We start from the raw sequence: 16,112 nt of genomic DNA, 5'->3' as shown, positions 1-16,112 counted from the left end.
TTTAAAAGAATAAATTTGGACCCTTACCTTACATCCTACACAAAAACTAACCCATAATCGATCAAAGACCTCAGATTAAGAGTTAAAACTATAAAACTCATAGAAGCATACAACAGAAAAGCTTCATGGGGCTTCCCTGTTGGCGCAGTTGTTAAGATCTGCCTGCCAATGCAGGGGACACAGGTTCAAGCCCTGGTCCAGGAAGATCCCACAATGCCTCAAAGCAATTAAGCCTGTGCGCCACAACTACTGAGCCTGTGCTCTAGAGCCCTCGAGCCACTACTGTTGAGCCCACATGCCACAACTAGTGAAGCCCGTGCGCCTAGAGCCTGTGCTCCGCAACAAGAGAAGCCACCACAATGAGAAGCCTGCGCACTGCAATGAAGAGTAGCCTTCACTCTCCACACTCCACAACTATGGAAAGCCCACATGCAGCAATGAAGATCCAACACAGCCAATAAGATAGATACATAGGTAGATAGATAGATAGGTAGATAAATAGATAATTTTTAAAAAGTCAGGGTTTTAAAAAAAAGAAAAATAAACGCTTCATGACACTGAATTTGGTAATGATTATTGAATATAACACCAAAAGCATAGGCAAAAAAAGAAAAAATAAAGTAGACTTCATCATTAAAGGATACTATCAAAAGAGTGAAAAGGGAACCCACTGAGTGGGAGAAAATATTTGCAAATCACATAAAGGCATACCTCACAGATTATTGTGGGTTCAGTTCCAGACTACTGCAATAACGCAAATATCACAACAAAGCAAGTCACACAAATTTTCTGTGTGTATAAAATTATGTCTACACTATAATCATCTGACAACACAAGGTTGCCACAAACCTTCAATATGTTTAAAAAAAAAAAAAAGCAGTATCTGTGAAGTGCTTAATAAAGTGAAGTGCAATAAAACAAGATGAGGTATGCCTGCATCTGATAAGAGATTAACATTTCAAATATATAAAGAACTTCTAAAACTCAACAACAATAAAAATCTGATTAAAAAAGGGCAAAGGACTTGAATAGACATTTCTCCAAAGTATATAAATGGCCAATAAGCACATGAAAAGATGTTCAACATCTTTAGAGAAATACAAAACAAGAGAAATCATTAGAGAAATGCAAATCAAAACTACGAGATACCATTTCACACCTGTAAGAATGGTTATTATCAAAACACAAAACAAAACAAAATCCAAAAAACCAGAAAGTAGCAGGTAATGGCCAGGATGTGGAGAAACTGCAATCCTTGTACATTGCTGCTGGGAATTAAAATGGTGTGGCTGCTGTGGAAAACAGTATGGTAGTTCCACAAAAAACTTTAACACAGAATTATCATGGGATCCAGCAATCCCACTTCTAGTTATATCTCCAAAAGAACTGAAGCAGACACACCAGTTAGAATGGGCATCTTCAGAAAATCTACAAACAATAAATGCTGGAGAGGGTGTGGAGAAAAGGGAACACTCTTGCACTGTTGGTGGGAATGTAAACTGATACAGCCACTATGGAGAACAGTATGGAGCTTCCTTGAAAAACTAAAAACAGAGTTACCATATGACCCAGCAATCCCACTCCTGGGGATATACCCAGAGAACACCATAATTCAAAAAGGGACATGCACCCCAATGTTCACTGCAGCACTATTTACAATAACCAGGACATGGAAGCAACCTAAACGTCCATCAACAGATGAATGGATAAAAAAGATGTGGTACATATATACAATGGAATATACTCAGCCATAAAAAGGAACAAAATTGGGACATTTGTAGAGACATGGATGGACCTAGAGACTGTCATACAGAGTGAAATGAGTCAAAGAGAGAAAAACAAGTATCGTATATTAACATATATATATGCAGAATCTAGAAAAATGGTACACATCCACCGGTTTGCAAGGCAGAAATAGAGACACAGATGTAGAGAACAAACATATGGACACCAAGTGGGGAAAACAGGGAGGGTTGGGGGGGGATGAACTGGGAGACTGGAATTGCCACATATACACTAATAAGAAAAAAAGTATCAAACTGTACACTTTAAATATATGCACATTATTGTATGTCAACTGTATTGCAATAAAAGTTCTTTAAAAAAAAAAAAATTGAAGCAGAGACTTAAACAGGTATTTGCACAACAATGTTCCAAGCAGCCTTATTCACAATAGCTAAAATGCAGAAACAACCAAAATGTCCATCAACAGCTGAATGGATAAACAAAATGTAGTGTGTGTATATATATATATATATGTATATATATATATATATATATATATATATATATATATATAATGGAATATTATTCAGCCTTAAAAAAGAATGAAATTCTGATACATGCTACAACATGAATGAACCCTGAAAACATTTATGCTAAGTAAAAAAGACACAAAAGGTCAGATGTAGACTTCCACTTGTATGCGGTACCTAGAAGAGTAAAATTCACAGAGATAGAAAACAGAATGGAATGATGGTTACCAGAGGCTAGGGGGAGGGAGAAAGGAGTTAGCATTTAATGGGTAAGACTTGCAGTTTGGAAGCAGACAGTGATGATGGCTGCAACATTCACAACAATGTGAATGTCCTCAGCACCACTGAGTTGTACACTTTAAAATGGCTGAAACAGTAAATGTTATGTATATTTTACCATAGCAAAAGTTAAAAATTAAAAACTTACAGCTTTCCTTTTATTCTTTTAGTCCTATCAGTCACAATTAAGACTATGGAGACCATAGAAGGGAACCATTTTAATGTTTCTAGAGCAGCACTAGCCCAGAGCATAAAAGATCCTCAACTATTTGAGGACAAGTGAGAGACGGATGGTTGAACAGACAAAATACTATCAGTTCAAAACTTAAAAACAATTTTTTAAACATATCAAATATTTTTGAAAATCACTAAAATGTATGTTAAAATAATTTTTTTAATTTTAATTTAAAATTTCATAGACACCACCTTAAAAGACTACTTGTGACAATCAAGTGGAAGTTAGTCCCGAAACCAATTTCCAGTCAGCTTCAAAGTACTGCGTGAACAGAATTCCCCGGGAGGTTCTGTTCCACGCCCTAACTCCCCCTACTTTTCTAAACTGAAATGCCCCTTCTTCTGTAAATCGTGCAGTGCCCAGCCCAACTCCTCTCTGCCTCTGAGCTCTTCGGGACAGCCTCAGCCTAATTCACTACTTCCTCTGAACTGAAAACGCACCGTGTTCTATCAATACCCAACTGGCACTTAGGATAGTACTACTTTACACTGTTGCTTTAATTCTCAAATGCCTTGTCTCCCCACTATTAAACTATGAACTTGCGAAGACTAGGGCTTTTCTTGTTACTTTATTTTATTCCTAGTCCCATTTAATAAAACCTTGCATAAAGTACAATTTTATAATTTGGTGCAATTCTGGAAACTCTTATTCATATCCTTCCCCACTCTCAATCTCCGCAGGGAAGGTGCTTTGGTAGCCAAAGGACCTACGGTGAAGAAGAAATGAAAAGCAAATTAAAAGATAGGGAGGAATGGGGAAAATGTTTCAATAAAGATAAATTTAAAAATAAAGAGTTGTGGGTCAATGCCTTCTCAAGGGGACCCAGCCCTAAGACCTTCCCAAGATCCTGGCCTTGAACTCAGGCAGGAAAGACCCTTCCCCCTAAAAAAAAGGGGAGAAGGGGCATCAAAAACAGAAGGTGGGAACAACCAAAGGTGGGAAGAACTGCTGACCAGAGGAGTTAGAAGAGGTCAAGGACCTTTTTAAAGCTTTCAGACTTAGAGCCAAGACATGATGAAACCTAATACTTATTGTGCACCAACTATGCTAGGCGCTTTACACAGGCTATTTTATTTACTGTTAAGAGTTATTTATCATTTTGGAGGTTTGGAGGCTTCTGATGTCTCTGGAGAATCAGCAGTACCTTATAAGAATTGTTCAAGGAAGACTCTGGGCTTGGCCTAAGCATAAGAAATGGTACTTCAGGTTTCCAGATTTCCCAGTACAGCATGCCAGAGATTACTAAAAAATAAAACAGCCTGTAGGTTCAAGATACACACAAAGGTAAGCAAGCATAGACAAATAATTGTATTTGAATGGAATGTTCACTAACTCCAGCAAAGCACAAGAGGGTTAAGAAATAATAAAAACAGCAGAGGGACTTCCCTGGTGGCGCAGTGGTTAAGAATCTGCCTGCCAATGCAGGAAACACGGGTTCGAGCCCTGCTCCAGGAAGATCCCACATGCCTCAGAGCAACTAAGCCCAGGAACCACAACTACTGAGCCTGTGTACCACAACTACTGAAGCCCACAAGCCTAGAGCTTGTGTTCTGCAACAATAGAAGCCACCACAATGAGGAGCCCATGCATCACAATAAAGAGTAGCTCCCGCTTGGCCGCAACTAGAGAAAGCCCGTGTGCAGCAACTAAGACCCAACACAGCCAATAAATAAGTAAATAAATTTATTTTTTAAAATGTACAAACTTCCACTTAAAAAAAAAGAATCCGCCTGCCAATGCAGGGGATACAGGTTCGAGCCCTGGTCTGGGAAGATCCCACATGCCGCGGAGTAACTAAACCCATGTTCCATACTGAGCCTGCGCTCTAGAGCCCTCATGCCACAACTACTAAAGCCAGCGCGCCCAGAGCCCATGCTATACAACAGGAGAAGCTGCCACAATGAGAAGCCCGAGCACTGCAACAGGGGTAGCCCCTGCTCGCTGCAACTAGAGAGAGCATGCATGCAGCAACAAAGACCCAACACAGCCAATCAATCAATCAATCAATCTCCACTTTAAAAATGAATTAAACACACACACATACACACACACACACAAAAGTCAGTTCCATTGTTTTGGTTATACTTAACTATTTTACCCTAAGTGTGTATTATCCAGCTCAAGCACCTACTTATTTTTCAAGATACAAAGTTAAATTATCACATTAAGGTTCTTATCTGTAAGCATTAAAAACATTAATAACTGATTCTGGCTATCTTTATAAAGGGACTTTACTGGAAGGTTCTTAAAGCTTACAAAACTGGAAGCTGCCTGGAAAATTGGGATGGAAAAGACAAGCACCAAAGGGCTAGGGAGAAAGAACCTAAAAGAACCAAGTCAGAGAAGAGTCCCACACACTGACACTCCTCTGATAGGTCTCCAAAAAACCCCAGCCTGTTCTGCTCTCAAGATTCAAAGCCCAGGAGAAAACATCTGGTTGGACAAGTCTAGGCCTGACTGCACCACAAGAGCGAAGGGGTAAGTGCTTCAATTGGACATCCCAGGGATACATACAATGGGGAACCCCTGAAAGCAAGACAAAACCTGGAGAGGACAAGGTAGAGAGTAAAACAATAAATGTCCACAACAGTCCAATCAGAACCATAGGAGAGGTCTCTGTCTCTCTCCACCTTAGAGAGCTCTGCAGCTCAGAGAGTTCAAATAACATGTAAAACAAAGGATACACCTCAGACTAGAACTGCAACACCTCTTTCCACTCTGCCATTCCACATGCACACTCTAAATTATACCCGGCTGTTTAAAACAATCAAATCCAACTTTAAAGCACTAAGATTTGCCATGAATGAAGATATTTAAAAGTAAATGAGGGCTTCCTAGGTGGCGCAGTGGTTAAGAATCCGCCTGACAATGCAGAGGTCACGGGTTCGATCCCAGCTCCAGGAAGATCCCACATGCCACGGAGCAACTAAGCCCGTGTGCCAAAAAAAAAAAAAAAAAAAAAATTTAAAAAAAAAAAGTAAATGACACCAGGGCTTCCCTGGTGGTGCAGTGGTTAAGAATCCGCCTGTCAATGCAGGGGACACAGGTTCAATCCCTGTGCCAGGAAGATCCCACATGCCTCGGAGTAACTAAGCCCGTGTGCCACAACTACCGAGCCTGCACTCTAGAGCTGAGAGATACAACTACTGAGCCCACGTGCCACAACTACTGAAGCTCACGTGCCTACAGTCCATGCTCCACAACAAGAGAAGCCACCCCAATGAGAAGCCCACACACCACAAGGGTAGCCCCCACTCACCACAACTAGAGAAAGCCCGTGCCCAGCAATGAAGACCCAACACAGCCAAAATAAATAAATAATAAAATAAATCTTTAAAAAAAAAGTAAATGACACCAGTTATTTCACATAATTCTCAATGCGGCATTCTGAAAACACTGACTATTGGCGGCATCTACAGAAAAATCAAACATCTGGGAGAAAAAAAAATAGCTAGCTTGTTTGCTGTCCCTTCCTCTCAAATACAGGGAAGACTGCAGAACTCTTGCTAATTATTTGGAAGTTGAATTCAAGTTTAAACCTATCCTTCCTGTGGCCTCTGAAGATTTACTTCAATACCTATGTCCTCTGCCCAGACTGAGCATCAGAATCCCCAGAGGGGCCTGGGCATTTGTGTTTTAATAAAAGACAGAAAGGAAAATCATTGGTAAGAAATCTGAAATGAAACTCACCATAACTTTAGAGTTATCCCTAATAGGTAATCTGAAGCCAGAGCATCTGCTTACTGGCAGGCAAGCTGAGCCTTCTGTTCAGTAAAGGGGTAAGGGGGAGAATACTAGATTCAGGACAGCAGATAAATTACTTTTTTAATATTGTAGGTTTTAAATGTGTTAAAAGTGTAAGTTGATAACACAATGAGAATGAACAAATGACAACCTCACACAATATGAAGCTCACAAATCTTGCTTTACAAAAGACACAAATTAAAGTGCAAAATTATTCTATGATGAATTCTAAAGTCAAGCGAGGGGTGACCCTTGAGGATCAGTGACTGGAAAGGAAATCAAGTGGGGCTTCTGGAGAGCTGGTCATGTTCTGTTTCTTGATTTAGGTGCTGGTTCAACAGGTGTGTTCAGTTTGTGAAAATTCTTCACACGTGCACTTTTCCATAGGTTTATTACTCACCAAAAAGTATTTTTAACAAGCCATAAGTCTTAGCATTTTTAAAAAGTCAAACTAATTTCACCTCTCACAATTTCTTTAAAATTTTTCTTGTTTTGATTTCAAATACGGTTAGCTCACATATACATAAAACGTATCCATCATTAATGACAAACCTAACCTTTGAATTTAGCTTTTAAATATCTTAAGAGTACCCAGTTATGACAAAGATGGATACTAAGGTAAAATAATAGGAAGTTAAAACAATGAATTTATTAAGCTGTATACTATAGCTAAAGTTTAGAATTTGTTAATATTTAGTAAATTAAAACCTAGTATTAATAAGCATAAACACCTCAGCTCCCTGTACAGATGCAACCAGCAGGAAAGGTAAGGATGGTAATCCCGCCACTGAGAATCCCTATGCTATAGAGAAACAGGGTTGGGTAGGATAGGTGGCCCCACCCCCATTTTCCCTTCCTCCCTGGGGGTGGCTCAGTCCCTCCTGGAGTAGAGAGTAATTCCTGGCCCCTAAAAAGAGTGATACAAGTTGAAAACATGGGGGGAGGCGGGCCAGGCTCGGTGGAAATCTCCTAAGGAGAAAGATATGAATGGATGAGTTGCCAGGGCTAGTTATTCTGTAAAGATGTGAGGACAGGGAAAAATATACAGGTTAATCCCTAAAACCTAAGTCTAAAGCAATGCAAAATCCCAACCCCACCCACCACCACTTCAACTCCATGGACTTGCCTGAAAAAGGGAAAAAAAGTTTCCCTATGTGGTTGTTGAAATGCTCAGAATTAGCTAGTCTCTGGACCTTGGCCATGACATGGCAAACTATAGTGACTCCTGACACAAATAAAACAGATGGTTTCAATTACCTGCCACCAAAGAACTTTAAATTGTCTGGGTTTTGTAAGTACCATTAAGCTTCAACAACTAAATTCTTTAGATTATCTTCATGAAAACCAATCACAGAAAAAAAGCATGTTAATATGCTTCAGCTTAAACATTTAGAGAAACACATGCTTAAAAAAACAAAAAGGTACTTTTTCACCATAATTTCTCATTTAGGGTGACTCAGAAGTCCAAAAGATAGTTTTAGTTTTAGCCTTTTAGTTTTACACACAGAATGTATCCACACAGAAGAGTCTCAAAAACTATAAACCAAAATGTTCACTCAGGAATATAGATGTGAAGAAAACAAAATATTTTCTTCATTTTGCTTTTTTTTTTTTTGGAATTTTCTACAAAGTTACTTTTGTCCCAAAGGAAAAAGATGAAGACTCAAAGAAAAATGTTTATTAACAAGATTCTAAATTGTGAAGCCTAAAAAAAGCTTTTTTTTTTTTTCCAAGAATACTTTCTAAAATCACACTTCTAGGACACCAAACATCTAGTTTGTTTTTCCAAAGAACAAAAAGAAATTTCACATATAGCCTGCTTTCATCATAACTCAGTAATTAAAAAAAGCAGATACTGGGCCGCTTTCATAGCCAGAGGGCCCTCAACTTTTTTCAAGTGATTATCAGAAAAACCTGAGCAAATTGGAAACCCAGATAATGCAAATACTCTAGACGCTTCCATCAAGGTAAACTTTAATTCATTAGGTTACTTAATATCAGGAGTCCACAAACAATCCATATAAAACTCACCTATATCTGATAAGTTTTGGTGAAATAAGACTAAGTTGTTTTAATAAGAATTAATTTATTTTTGCCCACCTCTGTGAATTGGGAAAATTTTAATTAAAAAAAAACACCTTATATATTTCTGTATGTGCCTCTCAAAATGTGCCATCTGTGGTTTCCATAGGGAGGTAAAACAAGCTTCTGGGACCTCTTACCATACACGATTTATACAATATCCATTCATCTGTCTGACCCTCGGCAGGTCTCTAAAAATAATCATTTTTGGAGACAGATACATGATAAAGCAAATACAGCAAAATGTTAATTATAGAACCTAGGCGGTGTCCACTGTAGCATTTTTCTCAACTTCTCTACGTGTGAACAGTCTCACAAGGTACTGAGGTGAAAAATAACCGTTTCAAAGTCAGAACACAAGTATCTATCGAAACGTTGAGGCCTTTCATCAAATCACAAACCTAGCATTTCAAGCACACCCCATGAAAAAGCCCCTCCTTGAGACTGCAAGACTTTCTGAGAATACTAAACGGATAAAATGTAGAAGTGACACTAAAAATAATCTCTCACCCAAAGCAAGTTTACCTAGAAAGTCAGTTCCCACGTTTCATGAGAATTTTGTTGGATTTTTAACTTTATCAGTAAAACAACTTTTGCCTCCATTACCATTTCACCAAATTTTTTCAAAATTCCAAACAGTGCACCTTAAATTTTTTTTTTAAATCACCCAGAAAGCAGATCAATGGACCCCTCCCAGGTCCTGAAACCTGGCGCTGGTGGTTCCAGCTGTTTCACTCTAACCTGCAGTCTCCAGGTGGGAAGTGCACCCTGGGGTCTACCGGGATTAAACACGCGGGAAAAAAAGCAAGGACGCACACGACGGCCAGAGAGTCAAAACGAAAGGAGTGACTGTGGAAGGAGGAAGGGAAATCCAAGCAATCCGTGCGGGGAGGATCTGGAAGCACCGGGCCAGCTGGTCGCTCCCGGACGCGGAGCTCGGGAGCTCAGAGGGCAGACGCGTGGAGCCGGCGCCCGGGCCCCGCACCCGCCGCCCCCTCCCCTGCCCGCCGCGACCGCACCTCTCGGTCCTTGAGGCCCAGCAGGAGCACCTCCTCCATCAGGGTCAGCCGCGTTTCCTTGGAGTCGCCCTTGTCGTCGTCGTCCTGCTCGTCGCGGCGGCCCTGCGCGTCGTCCTCGCCGTTGCCGCCGCCGCCGCCCGCCGCCCGCTCCTTGTCGGCGGCGTTGCGGGAGGCCTCGGTGCGCCGCTGCACCAGCCCCGAGCTGCGCTGGGTCAGCGAGGTCATGGCTCCGGCCGAGGCGCCGCGCCGGGCCGAGAGGGACGCGGGACCCGCCGGATCTCCCTGCTCCTCCCTCCGCGGCCCCCGACCCGCGCTTCCGTGTTAGACCCGGGCGCTGGGGCGACGTCTGTCGGCAGCGGGGCCGGGTGCAGTCATGGGGAGACCGGCCGGGGCGAAGCGGGCGGGCCGGGCGTCGGCGGCGCGGGTGAGGGGTTCTGTCCTTCCTTCCTTCCTTCCTTCCTGCGGCCGCGGCCCCGAGGAAGCCGCAGTCCGAGGCGGAGGCGACGGCGACGGCGGCGGCGGCGGCGGCGGCGGCGGCGCCTTTCCAATATGGCGGCGCCGGCTGACGTCACTGGAGGATGTGGCACGGCCGGCGCGGGGCGGACCGGGAGGGCGCCGGAAGCGCGGACGGGGACCCGGGGGCCGGCGCGAGAGCGGGGGCGAGGGCCCGCGGAGGACCACCCCCTCCCCGGCCGTCGGCCTTTCCGTGGGGTCCTTTCGCCGCCAGGTCCGCCGCCCCCTCCGGTGACGTGTCCTTCCTCCGCCCGCCTTCCCCTGAGTCCCCCAAGGAACCTGGGCTGCAGCCAGAGACTGGCAAGGCCCCAGCGAATCGGGCAGCCTTGGCCTCGCGAGGGTGCACCCGGCTCCGTCTGGAGCTGTGCCCTCAGCGCCCCAGACGCCACCGTCCTCGGAGTTAAGCCTCGGCCGGGGCTGCAGGGACCCGGCTTGGAATCCGGGGTCCCCACGAGGCGCTGGAAGGGCTTTGCTCACTGCGGATGGGGCGGGGAGAGGGCGCGCTCCCTGCCCCCACTCCCAGACCCTTCAGAAGGAGCGACTGCACGGAGATGGGCTGAAAGCGGGCTTTTGGTTTTTCTGGGTGTATTACTGTATGAAAAGAGAGGTTAGAACAAGTTGAACAGTTTTGTTTGCCAAACTTTGTTCCTCCCTCCCGACCAGGGCGCAGTGAGTACAGTTAGTACTGCACACGTCAGTACAGTTGACCTTAACGAACCTTTTATAGAGACAATCAACCTGTTGGGTTTCTTGCCACGTCTTTGCACACATTAAATCTCTTTCAGTTTAATTACTCGGTTAAATCCTCTTGGCGTGCGACAGTTTGTGCAAGGTATGTTAAGTAATAGATGTCAAACCTGAGGCGGGGGGCGGGGGGGGGGGGGTGGAGGGCCAGAAGAGTGGAGCTTATAAGTAAAACATTATCCAGAAATGGCATTGTATGCCATCCAATATTATTTAAAGTCAATAGTGACCCCAGGCTGTGGCCACAGAATGATTTAGATAGGAGGAATGTAACAGGACTTAAGCTGTAATAACTGATACACGCCCACGGTAAAACCGACACATGGAACATTTTGGCTACAGAGTTCTTCCTCGTCTACAAACCTATTATCCAGAACGCATACTGGCCTTACACCATCACCACCACCCGGTGCCCTGGAAATTGAGAAGCTAAATCTCCTGGGGTGGGGAGAAGGCGGCAGGGTGAGCACAAAGTAGACCCTCCCTCCCTGCTGTCTTTTTGGGCAAAGGTCAGTTTCACTTCAACCAATTTCTCTCATTTACGTCCTATTCAACTCAGTTTGTGTCTTTTATTTCTCTCCCGGTTCTTTCCCAAATAGCTGAAAATGTTTCTTTTTAAAAGAAATATAATTATTTGATTAATATAGTCAAATACATAATTTAAAGAATATAAAGATAGCTATAGTGAAAATCTTCCTTCTAGCCCTGACCCTGTTCACCCAGCTGTTCCCCACTCCCCCTGGTGATTTTTAAATATGTCAGCAAGTTAGATGAGGCCTCATTCCACTTCTTCTTGAGTGTGGGCCAGACTTAGTGACTCTCTTCAAATGAATTGAATGTGGCAGGCAGGACTGTGTGTGACTTCTTAGACTAGAACATAAAAGTCTTTGCAGCTTCTTCCTTGCTATCCTTTGCTCTCTCTGAGATTGTTCACTCCGTGGGAAGCCAGCTGCCAATCATGAGCCTTATGGAGAGGTCTAGTTGGGAAGGAACTGAGGCCTCCTGCCCAACAGCCATGTGAGTGAGCCATCTTGGAAGTGGATCCCAGCCCCAGTCAAACCTTTAGTTAACATCTTAATTGCAACCTCATGAAAGATTCTGAACCTCTACTACTGAACATACGTAGAGAATTTTGTGCTCCTCCCCATGTCCCCATCTGTCACAGGCATAATTCTAACATGGCCCTCATAATTCTTGCTGCCCTAGTATCTACACTTTCGTGTAATCTGCTCTCCTTGAGTGTGAGCAGATTTTGTGACTTACTTCTAACTACTGGAATATGGCAAAAGGGAGGGGATGTTGCAGATGTAATTAAGGTCCTTAATAAATTCACTTTGAGTTAATCAAAAGAGAGATTATCCTGAGTGGGCCTGCATAATCTTGGTGGCATAATCACTTTCCCTTGAAAGTGATCCATCCCTTCCCTAATTAGAGAGACTTGAGTCAGCTGAGACATTCTCTTCATGGCTCTCAAGACACTCTCTTGAAGAAGAAAACAGCCGTGTTGTGAACTGCCAATGAGAGCAGTAACCTCCTAAGAGTGGATGGTCTCAGTTTTAGAACTACAGCAACAGAATTATGCCAACAACATGAATGAGCTTGGAAGAGGACTCCAAGCTCTAGATGAGAACATAGCCCAGCCAACTCTTTGATCACAACCTTGTGAGACTCTCAGCAAAGAATCCAGTTAAGCTATGCCAAACTCCTGACCAATGGAAACTCTGAAATAACAAATGTGTATTGTTTTAAGCCACTGAACTTGTAGTAATTTGTTATGTCATTGATTCAAGTAGGTTGAAAAAAATAAAGGGTGGTAAAATATATACCATGCAAACAGCAACCATAATCAAGCTAGAGTGACTCTACTAATATCAGACAAAATAGACTTTAAGACCACAAGTACACACAACATTGTATATCAACTATACTCCAATATAAAACAAAAATTGAAAAAAATAAGACCACACATACACACAAAAAGTTACTAGAAATACACCCACATTTGTGGTCAGTTGATTTTCAACAAGGGTGTCAAGACAATTCAATGGAGAAAGAATAGTCTTTTCAAAACAAATGGTACAGAAACAATCGTTTATCCACATACCAAAAAAAATGAAGCTGAATCCCGACCTTATACCATATATAAAAATTAACATGGATCAAGATCTAAATGTATAGCTAAAAATATAAAATGTTTAGATGAAAATTGGCATAAATCTTCATGATCTTGGACTGAGCAATGGTTTCTTAGATACAACCAAAAACCCAAATGATAAAACAAAAATGATAAATTGAACATTGTTAAAAGAACACCATCAAGAAAATATGCTTCAAGGGACACCATCAAGGACTTCTAGCTAGAATATATAAAGAACTCTTACAACTCACTAATAAAAACACAAATAATCCAATTTGAAATAGGCAAAGTATATAAACAGACATTTTTCCAAAGACGATACAAGAATAGCCAATAAGCAAATGAAAAGATGCTCAATATCATCAGGGAAGAGCAAATCAAAGCCACAATGAGATACCACTTCACACCCACTAGAATGGCTATAATAAAAAGACAGATATTAAGTATTATGATGTGGAGAAATAATACTTGTTAGAAGGTAAAAAATAGTGCACCATTTTGGAATACCATTTGGCATAGGTTTTAATACAGAGTTACCATATGACCTAGAAATTCCTTGTCTACTTATATGCCCAAAATAAATGAAAAAGATATTTTACATAAAACCCTGTACATAAATATTCAGAGTACCATTATTCATCATAATGAAAAAGTGGAAACAACCCAAATACACATCAACTGATGAACGGACAAATAAAATGTGGTATATCTACATCGTGTAATATGAAGCATGCAACAAAAGGGAATGAAGTACCGACACATGTTACAACATAGACTTTGAAGACATTATGCTAACTGGAGGAGCCAGTCACAAACGATCACATATTGTGCAGTTCTATTTGTATGAAATGTCTAAAATAAGCAAATCTATAGAAACAGAGAGTGGATTATTGATTGTCCAGGGCTGGGGAGGCTGGAGGGGCATGGGGAGTGACTGTGAAATGGGTCCAAAGTCTCTCTTTGGGGTGATGAGAATGTTCTAAAAATAGTTGTGGTGACAGTTGCACAATTCTGTGAAGATACTAAAAACCGTTGAATTATACACTTTAAAAGGGTGAATTGTGTGGTATGTAGATTATATTCCAATATATCTGTTATTAACAAACATTAGGGATCTTTGAATTAGGTCTGGCTAGAAACATGTTCCAAGATATTATATTATTGAGGAAAAAAATTTACATTTTTTAAAATGTGCTTTTGGTAACAGGTGCTTTTTAATTTTTAAGTTAAAATGTTTTGAAGAAGGTTTGCTCATTGGTGATGAAAAACAAACATACTTTTGGAATAATAAAACATAAACTCTTTTTTTTTTAACCGATAAATTTGGACTAGGACTTAAAATTTTAAACAAATGCAGAACAAAGCACTTTTGTTTACCTTCATTGATGATTATAGTGAGAAAACAAACACATAAACATCAAAGAAATACACCTACTAGATAAGTTATAAAACTAATTGGTTATTTGTTTATATAACAGCCTGTCACACAAATTCTAGAATTATATAGTTTAAGGAGCTGTCAAGAGATTAAACAATTCACAATTCTGAAATTTTTCCAACTGCCTACTCATTTTTCCTGGAAATCTAGAGAGACAAGATTTCATGGTTTTACCAGGTAGTTTAGTATCTTTCCACCATAATCATCAGGAAGTCTTCCAAACTTCTAACTTAAATCCTTAATTATTAGTCTATATGAGGCCAAATATGAAAAACTGTTGATGTGAAGATAAGGCATCTCCTGACTTATTAGTAAAGATCTCTACTGTGATTGGACATTTTAGGTCAAACCAATCTTGTTGGAATTTAGTTCAGGTTTAGGTATAATCCTCTCGCCTCCTATTGGACTAAACACCCCTCTCTTTTTCTCAGCTCAATGGAAATTGAATAGCTTACTCACTGTTACCTAGAAAACAGCCCCTTACACATGTATACAAATTTAATTTGTTCTCTGCCCCACCTTCTCTGAATAAATTATCCTCGGTTTCCTGAGTCAACCATGAAAATAAATGCCCTGTTGTCCAAGATTTTAAATAAATCACAGTGTGATGAGAAAGAACTGAGCTTCAGCTGTAGACTATCTCCCTCTTTTCACAACTCACGAATTTTCCTTCTAGGAACAAAGGTTGCTTTCCTGTCAAAGGACCGAATGTCGAAGCTTCCTGAGCAGCTATGTTAGCTTTCTGTGCTATAGAACAAACAGGAGACATTTATTATCTCACAGTTTCTGTGGGGCAGGCATCAGGCACAGCTTAGCTGGATTCTCTATCTGGGACTCACAAGGATGCAATCAAGATGTCAGCTGAGCTGCATTCTCATCTGGAGACTCAATTGGGAAAGAACTGGCTTCCAAGTTTGCACAGGTTATTGGCAGAACTCATTTCCTGACGGTTGTAGAACTGAGGGCTTCTGTTTCTTGTTGGCTGTTGGCTGAAAGCCACCCTCGGCTCCTAGGGCTGCACACGGTTTCTTGCTGAATGGGCTTACTTTATCCAGGAGAATCCCTAGTGTGAATGTCAGCATAGTGGAGTTTTATGGAATGTCACATTGTCGTGGGAACGACATCCCATCACTATGGCCATATTCGGTTGGTTAGAAACAGTCGTTAGTTTCAGTCCACACTCAAGAGGACAGGATTATATAAACACAAGAACACCAGAATACAGGGATCGCTGGAGATCACCTTAGGGTCCACCCAGCACAGCCGACTTGAATCCTTTCTGCACGGAGATGGAGTATGTGAAAGAACAAATTCATAAACAAAAGCTAACCTATCTTTCAGTATTTTACATTGTCTTTTTTCTTGATTCATAACTCCTCAGAAAAGCATTTATATGAGTTATTTATTGCTGCTTAACAAACCATATCCCCCAAATAGTGGCTTAAAACAGCAACTATCTGCTCATTTTTCCGAGGGTCAGCAAATTGGGCTGGCCTCAGCTGGGCTGCTTTGCTGGTGTCCCGTGGGGTTACGCGTATGGGTAGAGTCAAGCTGCAGCTTGACGTGGGCTGGTTGCTTTAACACAGCCTTACTCACATGTGTGGAAATCGCTGCTGGCTGTAGGTCTCCAGCAGGCTGGCCCGGTCTTCTTCACATGGCATCTGAG

The 16,112-nt window shown here is 41.7% G+C and overlaps 1 protein-coding gene across 2 annotated transcripts in view; it reads right to left on the bottom strand.

The window, feature by feature from the left end:
* Positions 1-10,138, bottom strand: part of GOLPH3 (golgi phosphoprotein 3) — a 52,916-nt gene extending 42,778 nt beyond the window's left edge. For both annotated transcript variants that reach the window (XM_057709376.1, XM_057709377.1), the window contains exon 1: positions 9,615-10,138. In XM_057709376.1, the coding sequence (XP_057565359.1) occupies positions 9,615-9,839 (225 nt within the window). In that variant the 5' untranslated portion in view covers positions 9,840-10,138. The remainder of the gene's footprint in view (positions 1-9,614) is intronic.
* Between the last annotated feature and the right edge of the window lie 5,974 nt (positions 10,139-16,112).

Source organism: Hippopotamus amphibius, chromosome 15 (genome assembly GCF_030028045.1).
Source record: "Hippopotamus amphibius kiboko isolate mHipAmp2 chromosome 15, mHipAmp2.hap2, whole genome shotgun sequence".
Classification (NCBI taxonomy): domain Eukaryota; kingdom Metazoa; phylum Chordata; class Mammalia; order Artiodactyla; family Hippopotamidae; genus Hippopotamus; species Hippopotamus amphibius.
This window is presented reverse-complemented; position numbering and strand designations above follow the sequence as displayed.